Here is a 16,843-nt window from a genome sequence, read left to right as displayed (position 1 = left end):
TCAGGGGAAGTCATAACAGGGAACAAAGAAATGGCACACCAATTGAACAAGTACTTTGGTTCGGTATTCACTAAGGAGGACAAACAACCTTCCGGATATAAAAGGGGTCAGAGGGTCTAGTAAAAAAGGAGGAACTGAGGGAAATCCTTATTAGTCAGGAAATTGTGTTGGGGAAATTGATGGGATTGAAGGCAGATAAATCCCCAGGGCCTGATGGACTGCATCCCAGAGTACTTAAGGAGGTGGCCTTGGAAATAGCAGATGCATTGACAGTCATTTTCCAACATTCCATAGAATCTGGATCAGCTCCTATAGAGTGGAGGGTAGCCAATGTAACCCCACTTTTTAAAAAAAGGAGGGAGAGAAAACAGGGAATTATAGATCAGTCAGCCTGACATCGGTAGTGGGTAAAATGATGGAATCAATTATTAAGGATGTCATAGCAGCGCATTTGGAAAAAGGTGAGACATGATAGGTCCAAGTCAGCATGGATTTGTGAAAGGGAAATCATGCTTAACAAATCTTCTGGAATATTTTGAGGATGTTTCAAGTAGAGTGGACAAGGGAGAACCAGTTGATGTGGTGTATTTGGACTTTCAGAAGGCTTTCGACAAGGTCCCACACAAGAGATCAATGTGCAAAGTTAAAGCACATGGGATTGGGGGCAGTGTGCTGACATGGATTGAGAACTGGTTGGCAGACAGGAAGCAAAGAGTGGGAGTAAATGGGTACTTTTCAGAATGGCAGGCAGTGACTAGTGGGGTACCGCAAGGTTCTGTGCTGGGGCCCCAGCTGTTTACATTGTACATTAATGATTTAGACGAGGGGATTAAATGTAGTATCTCCAAATTTGCAGATGACACTAAGTTGGGTGGCAGTGTGAGCTGCGAGGAGGATGCTATGAGGCTGCAGTGTGACTTGGATAGGTTAGGTGAGTGGGCAAATGCATGGCAGATGAAGTATAATCTGGATAAATGTGAGGTTATCCACTTTGGTGGTAAAAACAGAGAGACAGACTATTATCTGAATGGTAACAGGTTAGGAAAAGGGGAGGTGCAACAAGACCTGGGTGTCATGGTACATCAGTCATTGAAGGTTGGCATGCAGGTACAGCAGGCGGTTAAGAAAGCAAATGGCATGTTGGCCTTCATAGCGAGGGGATTTGAGTACAGGGTCAGGGAGGTGTTACTACAGTTGTACAGGGCCTTGGTGAGGCCACACCTGGAGTATTGTGTACAGTTTTGGTCCCCTAATTGAGGAAGGACATTCTTGCTATTGAGGGAATGTAGCGAAGGTTCACCAGACTGATTCCCAGGATGGCAGGACTTACATATGAAGAAAGACTGGATCAACTGGGCTTGTATTCACTGGAGTTCAGAAGAATGAGAGGGGATCTCAGAAACTTTTAAAATTCTGACGAGTTTAGACAGGTTAGATGCAGGAAGAATGTTCCCAATGTTGGGGAAGTCCAGAACCAGGGGTCACAGTCTAAGGATAAGGGGTAAGCCATTTAGGACCAAGATGAGGAGAAACTTCTTCACCCAGAGAGTGGTGAACCTGTGGAATTCTCTACCACAGAAAGTTGTTGAGGCCAATTCACTAAATATCTTAAAAAAGGAGTTAGATGTAGTCCTTACTGCTAGGGGGATCAAGGGGTATGGCGAGAAAGCAGGAATGGGGTACTGAAGTTGCATGTTCAGCCATGAATTCATTGAATGGCGGTGCAGGCTCGAAGGGCCGAATGGCCTACTCCTGCACCTATTTTCTATGTTTCTATGTTTATTACACACTACAATTGATGAGCCTGCCAACATTTATCCTGAAAGCTCACTATCAACTTAGTTCCATGAATGCAAGGTCCTTGAAAGAAGGATATACTTGCACTGGAGGCAGTGCAACAGAGGTTCACTGGATTGATTATTGGGATGAGAGGGCTCTTATGATGAGAGATTGTGTAGAATGGGCCTATAATCTCTGGAGTTTAAAAGAATGAGAGGTGATCTCATTGAAACAGACAAGATTCTGAAGGGGATTGACAGGGTAGATGTTGAGAGGTTGTTTCCCCTGGCTGGAGTGTCTAGAACTAGGAGGCATAGTCTCAAAATAAGGGGTCGGCCATTTAAGACAGTGACGAGGAAGAATTTCTTCATTCAATGCTGTGAATCTTTGGAATTCTCTGCTCAGAGGGATTTGGATGCCGAGTCTCTGATTATATTGAAGGCGGAGATAGATAGATTTTTGGAGTCTAGGGGAATCGAGGGATATGGAGATCGGGCAGGAAAGTGGAGTTGAGATTGATGAACAGCCATGATCTTATTGAATGGCTGAGCAGGCTCGAGTGACCTACTCATGCTTTTATTTCTTACGTCCCAGAAAGGAATCAATACCACTAGGAAAGGAGATGGGAGGAAGTTGGGGAGAAAAATAGCAGGAAAAAAAAAAATACACGTATGCTGCCAGATTCAAACAGCAACACAACCAGTTATCAATTCATTCAAAAAACAAAATGATGCTGCTCAAAAGAAAGTCAATCAAATTGTCTGTGTAAGCATGGTCAGGTTACCTCGCCAGGTGCACTTTTCCATGTCCCCAACCCAATGAGGGGCATCTTCTGTCCAGTATGGAGCACAACATAATCAGAAGTGGCCATTTTAACCTAAAGAAACAAAAAACAAACATTTCTAAAAGCTTCAAGACATGTACACAAATTAATACCATTATACATACCTTTAAAATTCATAAATCAATGCTACCTACTCTTTTTTGAATATCACACACAGAACTTAACTTTCTTTTTAAAGTTGATATATTGATATTTAAGTGGGGGGGAAACTGGGTTAGGGAGAGGTTAAATCAACCTGCTTTCCCACTAAACTTAAGGCCTTTTGATTGCTATGCAGTGAACCTCATTGGAAAAGGGAAGTGTGGACAAGATCAGACTGGACCAAGATGCTCTCTATGGTTGAATAGCTGCTATTTAAGTTTGAGAGTTACAGGAAAGGAGCTAGCACCTGTGGAACAGAACCCCAACTGGTTCCTTCAAGAGGAAAGAAAGTTGGAATTAATACTTGTGTGTGGAGAAAAAAAGAATTATACATATAAAATTGAGAAAAAGAACTGAAAAGGAAAGAGTGAAATATTTATTAATCTGTGTCACTAGTCTCTAGACATCTAGTGTTGACAATGGGTTTGGCCAAAAAGTGGTACATAATTGGCTTTAAGGCCTTCACAAGTCATACAATTTATACAAATAAATACCAGCACTAATAGCAAAAGCACATTTCTACTTGTTACCTTGCAGAAGTTTCTGGAAATTTGCTTTGGCCTTAAAAACAGGGTTAAAATCTTGCACATATTGCCCCTTCAAAATTGAAGCATACAACTTGTAAATCTCTAACTCGAGTTCTCTCATCTATAGGATTGCAAACTGCATCTGAGAAGGGGGAGGTCTCAAACGTCAGCAGATTTCAGATTTTTTGCTGAATTTCACTTACTAGCTCGCTACTTTTGTTGTACACTAAAGTAAAGTAGTTTTCTGTAATTATCACACTGTTTTGGGTAGCTAACACCATCCTTTGGTGGAAAAAAAGGACAGGGAATCACTGACTATTTAGAGGGTTCCCACAAAGAAATTTTAAAACCATTAACAGTTAATCTCAGTGAAAGATATTTCAGATTACACTGCTGGACATGACAAAATGGTTGCATTGAAATGAAAACAGGGACTGGAGGAAAAGAGAAAATGTATTCTAGTTGAGACTACACTGCAGTAAAGTGCAATATTTCTGTTATTATCCAAATGTGATCAAAGGAGGAAGAGCTCAGTACAACAATTTGCACTTATTAACATATATAATATGGCCATCGTTTTTTTTTGTTCGACTACACTTAAGCTCTTTGGGACATTTTTCTGTATTTAAAAAGTGTGGCATAAATGCAAATTGTCAGTGTCATTATGCCTTCTATTGGCTCATGTTAATATCACTTCAACCATATCTTGATTTCCACTTAAGCACTTTACGTGTGTGAGACCCAACAACGTATGCACATTTTGAATGAATAAAGTTTCCTTTAAATTTAATCCTGAAACATCACGAGTAAAACAATACTATAACATATAGCCAAGTTAAAGATAATGCACCGACTCGCATATTGATTAGAATGCAGCAAATGTTAACACTGTACTTAATCTGAACAAAATGCATCATCAATCTCCCAAAGCGTAAGTCAAATGAACTGCCACATACTCCAAATACCTGTTCACCGATGCTGACCAAGCTGCTGTGTATTTCCTGTTCCTCAATATCTTTATTTCTATTACTTTTACTGTTGCGGTTGCACACTCTGCTACTTTAAACAGGAGGAGGAAGAAGCTGCTTTTTCCCCCAGCAGACTTGCCCCGAAACACAGCCCACAACCTTCCTCTGTCTACTCACGCGACCAACGTGCTGCTTCCTGAAAGGCGCGCTGACGTCATCGATCGTCGTTGGCAGGCTGAGAATTATTTTTTTTTACACGAGGTTATTTTTATATATATGTTTATACGGAAAGGGAAGAAGATGGAATCTTTTTTTTTACTGTTACGATGATAATGGCACGGAAGTTCAATTAAATGCCTGCGCGCGCCAATTCAAACTGCCAGGTCTGGGGCTCGCCCCGCCGCGGGCCGGCTGCGCAGGCGCGGGGTGCGGGTACGTGGCACGCGGGGCTCACGCGGTTGACGGTTAACGGTTTGCAGTGCGGGAGTGAGGCGGCTGCTGATAACGGCAAGTAGCGTTTAGTGTCTCGGCTCAAATTACAGAGCGGCTTTTCTTTATTTTCTTTATAACAAAAGAACAGGTCACGGTTTAAAAAAAGGGAAAAATATGATGTGAAGTTCGGTGACATTATCAAGAACGGTTTCTACTATTGATAATTCGTAACAAAATTAAATGTTTTTGAATTCTTAACCGCTCGCCCCAATCTCTGATCATTAATCTCTAACCACTGATCATTAACCGCTAACTACTGATAAGAACATAAGAAATAGGAGCAGGAGTAGGCCATATGGCCCCTCGAGCCTGCTCCGCCATTTAATAAGATCATGGCTGATCCGATCATGGACTCAGCTCCACCTCCCCACCCGTTCCCCATAACCCCTTATTCCCTTATCGTTTAAGAAACTGTCTCTTTCTGTCTTAAATTTATTCAATGTCCCAGCTTCCACAGCTGTCTGAGGCAGCGAATTCCACAGATTTACAACCCACAGAAGAAATTTCTCCTCATCTCAGTTTTAAATGGGCAGACCCTTATTCTAAGATTATGCCCTCTAATTCAACTCTTCCCCCATCATACAGTTTTGGTCTCCTAACCTGAGGAAGGACATTCTTGCTATTGAGGGAGTGCAGCGAAGGTTCACCAGACTGATTCCCGGGATGGCGGGACTGACCTATCAAGAAAGACTGGATCAACTGGGCTTGTATTCACTGGAGTTGAGAAGAATGAGAGGGGACCTCATAGAAACATTTAAAATTCTGACGGGGTTAGACAGGTTAGATGCAGGAAGAATGTTCCCAATGTTGGGGAAGTCCAGAACCAGAGGTCACAGTCTAAGGATAAGGGGTAAGCCATTTAGGACCGAGATGCGGAGGAACTTCTTCACCCAGAGAGTGGTGAACCTGTGGAATTCTCTACCACAGAAAGTTGTTGAGGCCAATTCACTAAATATATTCAAAAAGGAGTTAGATGAGGTCCTTACTACTAGGGGGATCAAGGGGTATGGCGAGAAAGCAGGAATGGGGTACTGAAGTTGAATGTTCAGCCATGAACTCATTGAATGGCGGTGCAGGCTAGAAGGGCCGAATGGCCTACTCCTGCACCTATTTTCTATGTTTCTATGTCTATGTTTCTATAAGAACATAAGAATTAGGAACAGGAGTAGGCCATCTAGCCCCTCGAGCCTGCTCCGCCGTTCAATAAGATCATGGCTGATCTGGTCGTGGACTCAGCTCCACTTACCCGCCCCCTCCCCGTAACCCTGAATTCTCTTATTGCTTAAAAATCTATCTAACTTTGACTTGAAAACATTCAATGAGCCAGCCTCAACTGCTTCCTTGGGCAGAGAATTCCACAGATTCACAACCCTCTGGGAGAAGAAATTCTTTCTCAACTCGGTTTTAAATTGGCTCCTCCGTATTTTGAGGCTGTGTCCCCTAGTTCTAGTCTCCCCCACCAATGGAAACAACCTCTCTGCCTCTATCTTGTCTATCCCTTTCATGATTTTAAATGTTTCTATAAGATCACCCCCTCATCCTTCTGAACTAGACCCAGTCTACTCAATCTATCATCATAAGGTAACCCCCTCATTTCTCGAATCAGCCTAGTGAATCGTCTCTGTACCCCTTCCAAAGCTAGTATATCCTTCCTTAAGTAAGGTGACCAAAACTGCACGCAGTACTCCAGGTGCGGCCTTACCAATACCTTATACAGTTGCAGCAACACCTCCCTGCTTTTGTACTCCATCCTTTTCGCAATGAAGGCCAACATTCCATTTGCCTTCCTGATTACCTGCTGCACCTGCAAACTAATTTTTTGGGTCCAGGCAGCGGGCGGTCGAGGGGGTCATTCAGCCAGACTGCCTGCCTCTCTTCCGCGCATACATCCGGTCCAGGGTGTCCTTGGAGATGGAGCACGCGGTGTCCACCGGTACGCTCGCGGCCTTCCGCGAGAGGTAGGCACCGGAGGGACTGGAGTGCATCATCATGCCTGGCAACCAAATTTTAATTTGATTTTATGTTTTTAAGTTAATTTGTTTTAATTGCCGGTGCTTTTAGTGTCCCCCTCCCCTTTTATAGGGGGCACTGGAAAAAAAAATGTGATTTTAGTGCCCAAAAAAAAAAAGAAAAACACAAAAAAAACCACAAAAAAGGAAAAAAAGGGCCTTGTAAATGTCTGGTGTGTCATCCAGGTCGGGTGGCACGGATTAATGTTTTATGTTTTAAGATAAACTCCAAAAAGAGTTTCATGCACAAGGACCCCCAGGTCCCTCTGCACCGCAGCATGTTGTAATTTCTCCCCATTCAAATAATATTCCCTTTTACTGTTTTTTTTCCCAAGGTGGATGACCTCACACTTTCCGACATTGTATTCCATCTGCCAAACCTTAGCCCATTCGCTTAACCTATCCAAATCTCCTTGCAGCCTCTCTGAGTCCTCTACACAACCCACTTTCCCACTAATCTTAATGTCATCTGCAAATTTTGTTGCACTACACTCTGTCCCCTCTTCTAGGTCATCTATGTGTATTGTAAACAGTTGTGGTCCCAGCACTGATCCCTGTGGCACACCACTAACCACTGATTTTCAACCGGAAAAGGACCCATTTATCCCGACTCTCTGCTTTCTGTTCGCCAGCCAATTCTCTATCCATGCTAATACATTTCCTCTGACTCCGCGTACCTTTATCTTCTGCAGTAACCTTTTGTGTGGCACCTTATCGAATGCCTTTTGGAAATCTAAATACACCACATCCATCGGTACACCTCTATCCACCATGCTCGTTATATCCTCAAAGAATTCCAGTAAGTTAGTTAAACATGATTTCCCTTTCATGAATCCATGCTGCGTCTGCTTGATTGCACTATTCCTATCCAGATGTCCCGCTATTTCTTCCTTAATGATAGTTTCAAGCATTTTCCCCACTACAGATGTTAAACTAACCGGCCTATAGTTACCTGCCTTTTGCCTGCCCCCTTTTTTAAACAGGCGTTACATTAGCTGCTCTCCAATCCGCTGGTACCTCCCCAGAGTCCAGAGAATTTTGGTAGATTATAACAAATGCATCTGCTATAACTTCCGCCATCTCTTTTAATACCCTGGGATGCATTTCATCAGGACCAGGGGACTTGTCTACCTTCAGTCCCATTAGTCTGTCCAGCACTACCTCCCTAGTGATAGTGATCATCTCAAGGTCCTCCCTTCCCACATTCCTATGACCAGCAATTTTTGGCATGGTTTTTGTGTCTTCCACTGTGAAGACCGAAGCAAAATAATTGTTTAAGGTCTCAGCCATCTCCACATTTCCCATTATTAAATCCCCCTTTTCATCTTCTAAGGGACCAACATTTACTTTAGTCACTCTTTTCCGTTTTATATATCTGTAAAAGCTTTTACTATCTGTTTTTATGTTTTGCGCAAGTTTACCTTCATAATCTATCTTCCCTTTCTTTATTGCTTTTTTAGTCATTCTTTGCTGTTGCTTAATGGAAACATTAATTTCCATCAATGGAAACATCCTCCCTACATCCACCTTGTCAAGCCCCCTCATAATCTTATACGTTTCGATAAGATCACCTCTCATTCTTCTGAATTCCAATGAGTAGAGGCCCAACCTATTCAACCTTTCCTCATAAGTCAACTCCTCATCCCCAGAATCAACCTAGTGAACCTTCTCTGAACTGTCTCCAAAGCAAGTATATCCTTTTGTAAATATGGAAACCAAAACTGCATGCAGTATTCCAGGTGTGGCCTCACCAATACCCTGTATAACTGTAGCAAGACTCCCCTGCTTTTATACTCCATCCCCTTTGCAATAAAGGCCAAGATACCATTGGCCTTCCTGATCACTTGCTGTACTTGCATACTAACCTATTGTGTTTCATGCACCAAGATCCCCAGGTCCCACTGTACTGCAGCACTTTGCAATTTTTCTCCATTTAAATAATAACTTGCTCTTTTATTATGACCTCACATTTTCCAACATTATGCTGTATCTGCCAAATTTTTGCTCACTCACTTAGCCTGCCTATGTCCTTTTGCAGATTTTTTGTGCCTTCCTCACATTGCTTTTCCTCCCATCTTTGTATCGTCAGCAAACTTGGCTATGTTACACTCTGTCCCTTCATCCAAGTCATTAATATAGATTGTAAATAGTTGGGGTCCCAGCACTGATCCCTGCAGCACCCCACTAGTTACTGATTGCCAACCCAAGACTGAAACATTTATCACAACTCTCTTGATTTCTGTTAGTTAGCCAATCCTTTATCCATGCTAATAAGAACATAAGAAATAGGAATAGAAGTAGGCCATACGGCCCCTCGAGTGTGCTCCGCCATTCAATAAGATCATGGCTGATCTGATCATGGACTCAGCTACAGCTCCCTGCCTGCTCCCCATAACCCCTTATTGTTTAAGAAACTGCCTATTTCTGTCTTAAATTTATTCAATGTCTCAGCTTCCACAGCTCTCTGAGGCAGCGAATTCCAAGATTTACAACCCTCTGAGAGAAGAAATTTCTCCTCACCTCAGTTTTAAATGGGCGGACCCTTATTCTAAGATCATGCCCTCTAGTTTGACTCTCCCCTATCAATGGAAACATCCTCTCTGCATCCACCTTGTCAAGCCCCCTCATAATCTTATATGTTTCGATAAGATTACCTCTCATTCTTCTGAATTCCAATGAGTAGAGACCCAACCTACTCAACCTTTCCTCATAAGTCAACCCCCTCACCTCTGGAATCAACCGAGTGAACCTTCTCTGAACTGCCTCCAAAGCAAGTATATCCTTTCATAAATAATGGAAACCAAAACTGCACGCAGTATTCCAGGTGCGGCCTCACCAATACCCTGTATAACTGTAGCAAGACTTCCCTGCTTTTATACTCCGTCCCCTTTGCAATAAAGGCCAAGATTCCATTGGCCTTCATGATCAATTGCTGTACCTGCATACTATCCTTTTGTGTTTCATGCACAAGTACCCCCAGGTCCCGCTGTACTGTGGCACTTTGCAATCTTTTTCCATTTAAATAATAACTTGCTCTTTGATTTTTTTTCTGCCAAAGTGCATGACCTTGCACTTTCCAACATTATACTCCATCTGCCAAATTTTTGCCCATTTACTGAGGTCTGTCTATGTCCTTTTGCAGATTTTTTGTGTCCTCACACATTGCTTTTCCTCCCACTTTTGTATTGTCAGCAAACTTGGCTACATTACATTCAGTCCCTTCTTCCAAGTCGTTAATATAGATTGTAAATAGTTGGGGTCCCAGCACTGATCCCTGCGGCACCTCACGAGTTACTGGTTGCCAACCAGAGAATGAACCATTTATCCTGATGCTCTGTTTTCTGTTAGCCCCAACCCCATGAACTTTTATCTTGTGCAGTAAACTTTTATGTGGCACCTTGTCAAATGCCTTCTGGAAGTCCAAATACACCACATCCACTGGTTCCCCTTTATCCACCCTGTTCGTTACATCCTCAAAGAATTCCAACAAATTTGTCAAACATGACTCCCCCTTCATAAATCTATGCTGACTCTGCCTGACTGAATTTTGCTTTTCCAAATGTCCTGCTACTGCTTCTTTAATAATGGACTCCAACATTTTCCCAACCACAGATGTTAGGCTAACTGGTCTATAGTTTCCTGCTTTTTGTCTGCCTCTTTTTTTAAATAGGGGTGTTACATTTGCAGTTTTCCAATTTGCTGGGACCTCCCCAGAATCCAGGGAATTTTGGTAAATTGCAACCAATGCATCCACTATCCCTGCCGCTACTTCTCTTAAGACCCTCAGATGCAAGTCTTACTGAGTACCACCTCCTTAGTAATTGTGATTGTGTTAAGTTCCTCCCCCCACCCCCATAGCCCCTTGACTATCCTCTGTTGGGATATTTTTAGTGTCTTCTATCGTAAAGACTGATACAAAATATTTGTTCAGAATTTCTGCCATCTCCATGTTCCCCATCACTAATTCCTTGGTCTCGTCCTCTAAGGGACCAACATTTACTTTAGCCGCTCTTTTCCTTTTTAGATACCTGCAGATCATTAACCCCTAACCACTGACCATTAACCCCTAACCACTGATCATTAACCCCTACCCACTGATCTGAACCGTTAACACTAGTCCCTAATCAATAACCATAATCCCTAACTAATAACTAATAAATCCAATAGGGGATTCTGGAGAAACTTCTTTACCCAGAGAGTGGTGAGAATGTGGAGCTCACTACCACAGGGAGTGGTTGAGGTGAATAGCATAGATGCATTTCAGGGGAAACTAGATAAACACATGAGTTGATGGATTAGATGAGGAGGGGTGGGAGGATGCTCGTGCAGAGCATAAACACCGACATCGACCTGTTGGGCCGAATAGCCTGTTTCTGTTCCAGTGCTCAATGTATTTCACGACCGCGATGCACAACCTGTTATGTTGATGTAATTGCTGAATAACCACTCCATTTTAATCAGGCTGTGAATTTAACTCTGGCCTGAGCGGGGTCGTCGCTGCGACTTTCCAATTAGATAAAGGCAGGTCAGAAGCTGTCGGAAGTAGTAAAAGTCCTCTGAGGTAAGTGCAAATCCTTCCTTTGTGGGGCCAGACGGAGCAGGAGTGCTCTTCTCAGCCCCACGAAAAATTGTGGCCTCTCCTGCCCCAGACTCCCCCACTCCATCACCTTCGAGACCCTCCCGAAACCCCTCCCTGCCACTTAATTGCTTGCTGGCAAACCTTCCTTTGGTGCCGACAGCCTGAATGTACGGACAAACCCACTGGCCAGCTGACACTTTCTGCCTCTGTTAGGTGGGAAGCTGATTAGCAGTATACAAATAAGGTCTGGGAGAAAGAAAGAAAGAAAAAATTCAATTTATATAGCACCTTCCATGATCACCGGAAATCTCAGCGCTTTACAGCCAATGAAGTACTTTTGTAGTGTAATCACTGTTGTAATGTAGGAAATGTGGCAGCCATTTTGTGCACAAGCTAACTCCCACAAATATGGAGTTAAAATACCCTGGGCCTGAAAGCTGGACTTGCGAGTGTGTATTGCACTTGGCCCCATCCCTAAAGTCGCTGGAGGTTAAAATCGATCCAGGATATTCCAGCTCTCCTGGGAAAGATAGAGTAGAGATGCCTATTTGCTGTGATTTGGATCTTTTTTAGTTTGATGAGGACCAGTTTTAACTCTGGGTGCGAATCAGCTGCATAGAATGCCCTATGACATTGTCGTTGGGAGGCCGGGCAATTTTAATACCTGGACTTCACTTCCATTCAACTGACTGGCTGCCCTTCTGATTGCATTGGAAATCAACCTGCCCACATGACGCACATAATTCTGGCGCAACTCTGATGCTTCTTTATAGTAGGGGTGCATCTCTTAAAGCGAGGATGCATTCCCCGCTTCGATTTTTTTCTTGACCAGCTGCAGAAGAAATTTTACAGCAGAGATGAGTCGAAGGGCGACCCCCCCACTTTTCTGATTGCTCCCTGGAGGTCTAAGTGGAGGAAGTCCGGGCAAGAGGGAAGGTACTGTTCCCCGGCAGCTGCAGGAGCCACTACAAGGCCACTGCTCAGCAGGTTTAGACAGAGGTGACTGACCGAGTTAGCACCAGCACCATCACCCCAGGACCTGGTTTCATGTAGAAAGAGGCTCCATGACCTCAAGAACAGCAAGGGTGAGTACAGTTCTTCACGTTGCCATCTTTCTCAAGAGCACCTGACAACATTCCTTACATCCTCTTCCCCCACCGCTCTCAACAGTTCTCTCCCCTCCCATCACACCCTTCAGCATACAATCACAAGGGTACATTGCAGTGCCTTCCTTTCCTATTCCATGCACACTCATCTCTTCCTTTCCTCCCTTCACACCACACATAAACAGCATTCTCTTCTCACATCATGCTACTTGCACAAGCAACAACTACTCCCAGTACTCCGTTCTCTCTTCACATTCCACACATTAAGCTTTACATTCAGCACATCCCCATCCTCATTCCACTTTGCTTCTTCCCAAGTTCTCAGCACATATACTGTATGCACAAGTCCAACACATCTCCACCTACATTTTCTGTAAAGTCCTTACACAATATTACAAATCCACACGAGGCACATTCTATGGACAAGGTCACTCCATGACCTGAACCTTTATTCACAGGACCAAGAAGTGATGACTCTGCTTGGGACCTCCCTTTATATACCTGGATGACCAGGTGAGGAGTGTCTCCCACAAGTTCACCCCCTGTGGTCAAGGTGTGCATTTCTTACGTATATACAGTATTGCAGTGTTGTTACATAAAGGTTACATACATGACATTTTCAGCATCCACTCAATAACTCTCCTCTTTCTGCAGGACAAAGCAAGATATAATGTAAGGGAGAGTACCAAAACTAGGGGAGGAGTCGCCAGCGTCATTGCTCTCACCCAAGCAGATCAAGCCCTGAGGTTCAATGACCCAGACAGAGCCATGAGTATCGGGGATGGCAAGGCTGACGCCTTATCTGAGTAGCGTATCTATATATTACTTGCATCCTTACATTCACTCAGCAAATATGCAGTAAGCTTCACAACTTCCAGCTGCATTCTCCAGACCGTCACCTGAAAATGCCGTTTCTATCTGCCATTCTAACTCTTGTCCCTTTTCTCTTTTATTCAGGTCCTAGAAAGCAAGAGGTTACTTCAGAAGATGCTTGGAGGAGGATAATCTCCTGAAGATGCACTGTCAGCTACTCCATTTCTCCCAGGCACCAACTCAGATATTGGCATGTTGCGTGGGTTAGATAGTGAGGCAGAGGGGCCTGCATGTGGTGAAACAAAAAGCGCCAGTGAGCAGCAGCAGGTGCTGGTGGCAGGGACAGTTCAGAAGAGAGCTCACTGGAGGGCAATGCCCTCTCCCAGCTCTGCCGAGGAGGACAGAGATGTGCACCTTGTGGGCCCAGCCATGAAATGAAAACTCACATTAGCAGTTATACAAGGTATTGGAAGGTCTGCCAAGGAATTTCACCACTATAGCTGAGAGTGTGGAGGAGTCCGCTTCCATGGGGTACGGTAGTGTAGTGGTTATGTTACTGGACTAATCCAAAGGCCAGGACTAATAATCCAGAGAATGTAAATTCAAACCTCATCATGGCAGTTTGAGAATTTGAATTAAGTTTTAAAAGCTGATATCAGAAAAAGTGACATGAAGCTGTTGGATTGTCATAAAAATCAAATTGGTTCACTAAGGTCCTTTTAGGGAAAGAAAACTGCCATCCTTACCCAGTCTGGCCTAAATGTGACTCGGGTGCCACACTAACGTGGTTGACTCGTAACTGCCCTCTGAAGTGGGCTAGCAAGGTTCTCAGCTGTACCAAACTGCAACAAAGAGGAAGGCCCACCACCAGGGTAACAAGGGATGCCAGTGATGCCCACATCTTTAGAATTAAAAAAAAATCCAATTACTGCATTCACACCATGCCTGAATTGCACTGATTCTTCTACTAGAGGCAATGGCCACATAGAAGGTGATCTGCGAAGAATGTTCGTTTACAGGAATCGAAAGGTATGTTAAGCAGTAAATGACTATGTTCAAGTCCAGCTTGGCAGCACGATTTTAGTGCCATGAGGAGTCTTGGGACACATTCAGACTTGTGGAAAACAGATCTAATTGACAAATGAATTATTAGACGAGAATCATAAAGGTAATGAAAGTATTTAAGTTGAGAAAAGAGGGCGTGATTGTGATTAATTTCTTTATTTACACACCAAAGAATAAAATCACAACTAATTGGAATCTTCTGCCAAATTTGTTGAAATAAATGTACAGTAAAGCACAGAAGGAGGCCATTTGGACCATCGAGTCTGCCACATTAATCACTTTTAAGATGTAGTTATAATGTAGAGGAACGGGCAGCTAATTTGCACAAACAAGGAGCCATAAACAGTAATGAGATAAATGACAATCTGGTGATTTTGGTTGCGAGATAAATGTTGGTTAGCACACTGGAAAATCCACCAAACCTTTCTTTGAATAGTGCCATGGGATCTTCCTGAGGGGACAGACAAGATCTTGATTTAACGTCATGTCCAAAAGATGGCACCTCCAATAGTGCAACACTCCCTTAGTATTGGAGTAAGATAGTAGCTTAGATTCTGTGCTTAAGGAAGACAAAAAATACTTCCTTTACATAATACAAGAGCAAGCTGAGCTGGTTCTGTTTTTCAGGGGGAAAATTACAGAATTAACTTTTTTTCTATGTTAACTCCTTTTAAGCATGATATAAGTACCAACCTATCAAAGGTGGCCGCTGTTTGACCTCTTCCTGTTCTCTCACTCTGGCAAGCCCTATCACTAAGGCTTCAGTTTGGGTTTTTTCAGTCTCAACTCAACACTCAAATTGCACTGCTCAGATTTGTAAAAAAAAAATGATGTCTTGCTTTAATTGTTAACTATCCTCAGATCTTAAGTTTTTAAAAAAATTGTGAGCTCTGTATTTGTACTTAGTTGGTTCTTCCTTTTTTTAGTTGAAAAGTAGCTCGAGTTAAATCTTTTTAGGAATTCAAGTCTTATTTAGATCAGATCAAATATTCTTAAATGACCAAACACTAGTAAATACTCATGTACTTTTTCCTTTGCAGATGGTCACGATAATTGTTTCAGTGCCTTAATGCCAAGCATATATGGCAGTGTGAGATTGTTCTTTAGCTTCTGTCCAATGAGACTATCTGTCAATGATGCAGCAGTTTGTTGAGATTGTCAGTGCCCCTAGTTCCTATTAGCTCTGCTCTAGTTGCTGAATATAGCACAGCACTGATTCTGATAAACCTCCCTGTTCTTGTATTCTATGCCTCGGGTCATCATCATAGGCGGTCCCTCGGAATCGAGGAAGACTTGCTTCCACTCTTAGCATGAGTTCTTAGGTGGCTGTACAGTCCAATACGAGAACCACAGTCTCTGTCACAGGTGGGACAGATAATGGTTGAAGGGAAGGGTGGGCGGGGAGCCTGGTTTGCCACACGCTCCTTCTGCTGCCTGCGCTTGATTGCATGCTCTCGGCGACGATAATCAAGCTCAGTGCCCTCCTGGATGCACTTCCTCCACTTAGGGCGGTCTTTGGCCAGGGACTCCCAGGTGTCAGTGGGGATGTCGCACTTTATCAGGGAGGCTTTGAGGGTGTTCTTGTAACGTTTCCGCTGCCCATCTTTGGTTCGTTTGCCGTGGACGAGTTCCGAGTAGTGCGCTTGCTTTGGGAGTCTCGTGTCTGGCATGCGAACTATGTGGCCTGCCCAGCGGAGATGATCAAGTGTGGTCAGTGCTTCAATGCTGGGGATATTAGCCTGGCGAGGACGCTAATGTTGGTGCATCTATCCTCCCAGGGGATTTGTAGGATCTTGCGGAGACATTGGTGGTATTCCTCCAGCAACTTGAGGTGTCTACTGTACATGGTTCAGATCTCTTGAGCCATACAGGAGGGTGGGTATTACTACGGCCCTGTAGACCATGAGCTTGGTGACCGTTTTGAGGGCCTGGTCTTCATAAGAACATAAGAATTAGGAACAGGAGTAGGCCATCTAGCCCCTCGAGCCTGCTCCGCCATTCAATAAGATCATGGCTGATCTGGTCGTGGACTCAGCTCCACTTACCCGCCCTCTCCCCGTAACCCTTAATTCTCTTATTGGTTAAAAATCTATCTATCTTTGACTTGAAAACATTCAATGAGCTAGCCTCAACTGCTTCCTTGGGCAGAGAATTCCACAGATTCACAACCCTCTGGGAGAAGAAATTCTTTCTCAACTCGGTTTTAAATTGGCTCCTCCGTATTTTGGGGCTGTGCCCCCTAGTTCTAGTCTCCCCTACCAGTGGAAACAACCTCTCTGCCTCGATCTTGTCTATCCCTTTCATGATTTTAAATGTTTCTATAAGATCGCCCCTCATCCTTCTGAACTCCAAGGAGTAAAGACCCAGTCTACTCAATCTATCATCATAAGGTTACCCCCTCATTTCTGGAATCAGCCAAGTGAATCATCTCTGTACCCCTTCCAAAGCTAGTATATCCTTCCTTAAGTAAGGTGACCAAAACTGCACGCAGTACTCCAGGTGCGGCCTTACCAATACCTT

The 16,843-nt window shown here is 43.6% G+C and overlaps 2 protein-coding genes across 4 annotated transcripts in view; one reads left to right on the top strand and one right to left on the bottom strand.

The window, feature by feature from the left end:
- Positions 1-4,475, bottom strand: part of akr1a1b (aldo-keto reductase family 1, member A1b (aldehyde reductase)) — a 39,553-nt gene extending 35,078 nt beyond the window's left edge. Inside the window, exons 1-2 of one of the 2 annotated variants that reach the window (XM_070886815.1) lie at positions 4,248-4,475; positions 2,564-2,656 (exon numbers count right to left, since the gene is read on the bottom strand). In XM_070886815.1, coding sequence (XP_070742916.1) covers positions 2,564-2,650 — 87 coding nt within the window. In that variant the 5' untranslated portion in view covers positions 2,651-2,656; positions 4,248-4,475. The remainder of the gene's footprint in view (positions 1-2,563; positions 2,657-4,247) is intronic. The other variant, XM_070886814.1, reaches the window with a different exon arrangement.
- Positions 4,476-4,597: 122 nt separating this feature from the next.
- The window catches only part of LOC139268533 (peroxiredoxin-1-like), an 89,260-nt gene continuing 77,014 nt past the window's right edge, over positions 4,598-16,843 (top strand). The window contains exon 1 of one of the 2 annotated variants that reach the window (XM_070886818.1): positions 4,598-4,766. In XM_070886818.1, coding sequence (XP_070742919.1) covers positions 4,613-4,766 — 154 coding nt within the window. In that variant the 5' untranslated portion in view covers positions 4,598-4,612. The remainder of the gene's footprint in view (positions 4,767-16,843) is intronic. The other variant, XM_070886819.1, reaches the window with a different exon arrangement.

The sequence above is a fragment of the Pristiophorus japonicus genome, chromosome 8 (assembly GCF_044704955.1).
Source record: "Pristiophorus japonicus isolate sPriJap1 chromosome 8, sPriJap1.hap1, whole genome shotgun sequence".
Taxonomy (NCBI): Eukaryota; Metazoa; Chordata; class Chondrichthyes; family Pristiophoridae; genus Pristiophorus; species Pristiophorus japonicus.
This window is presented reverse-complemented; position numbering and strand designations above follow the sequence as displayed.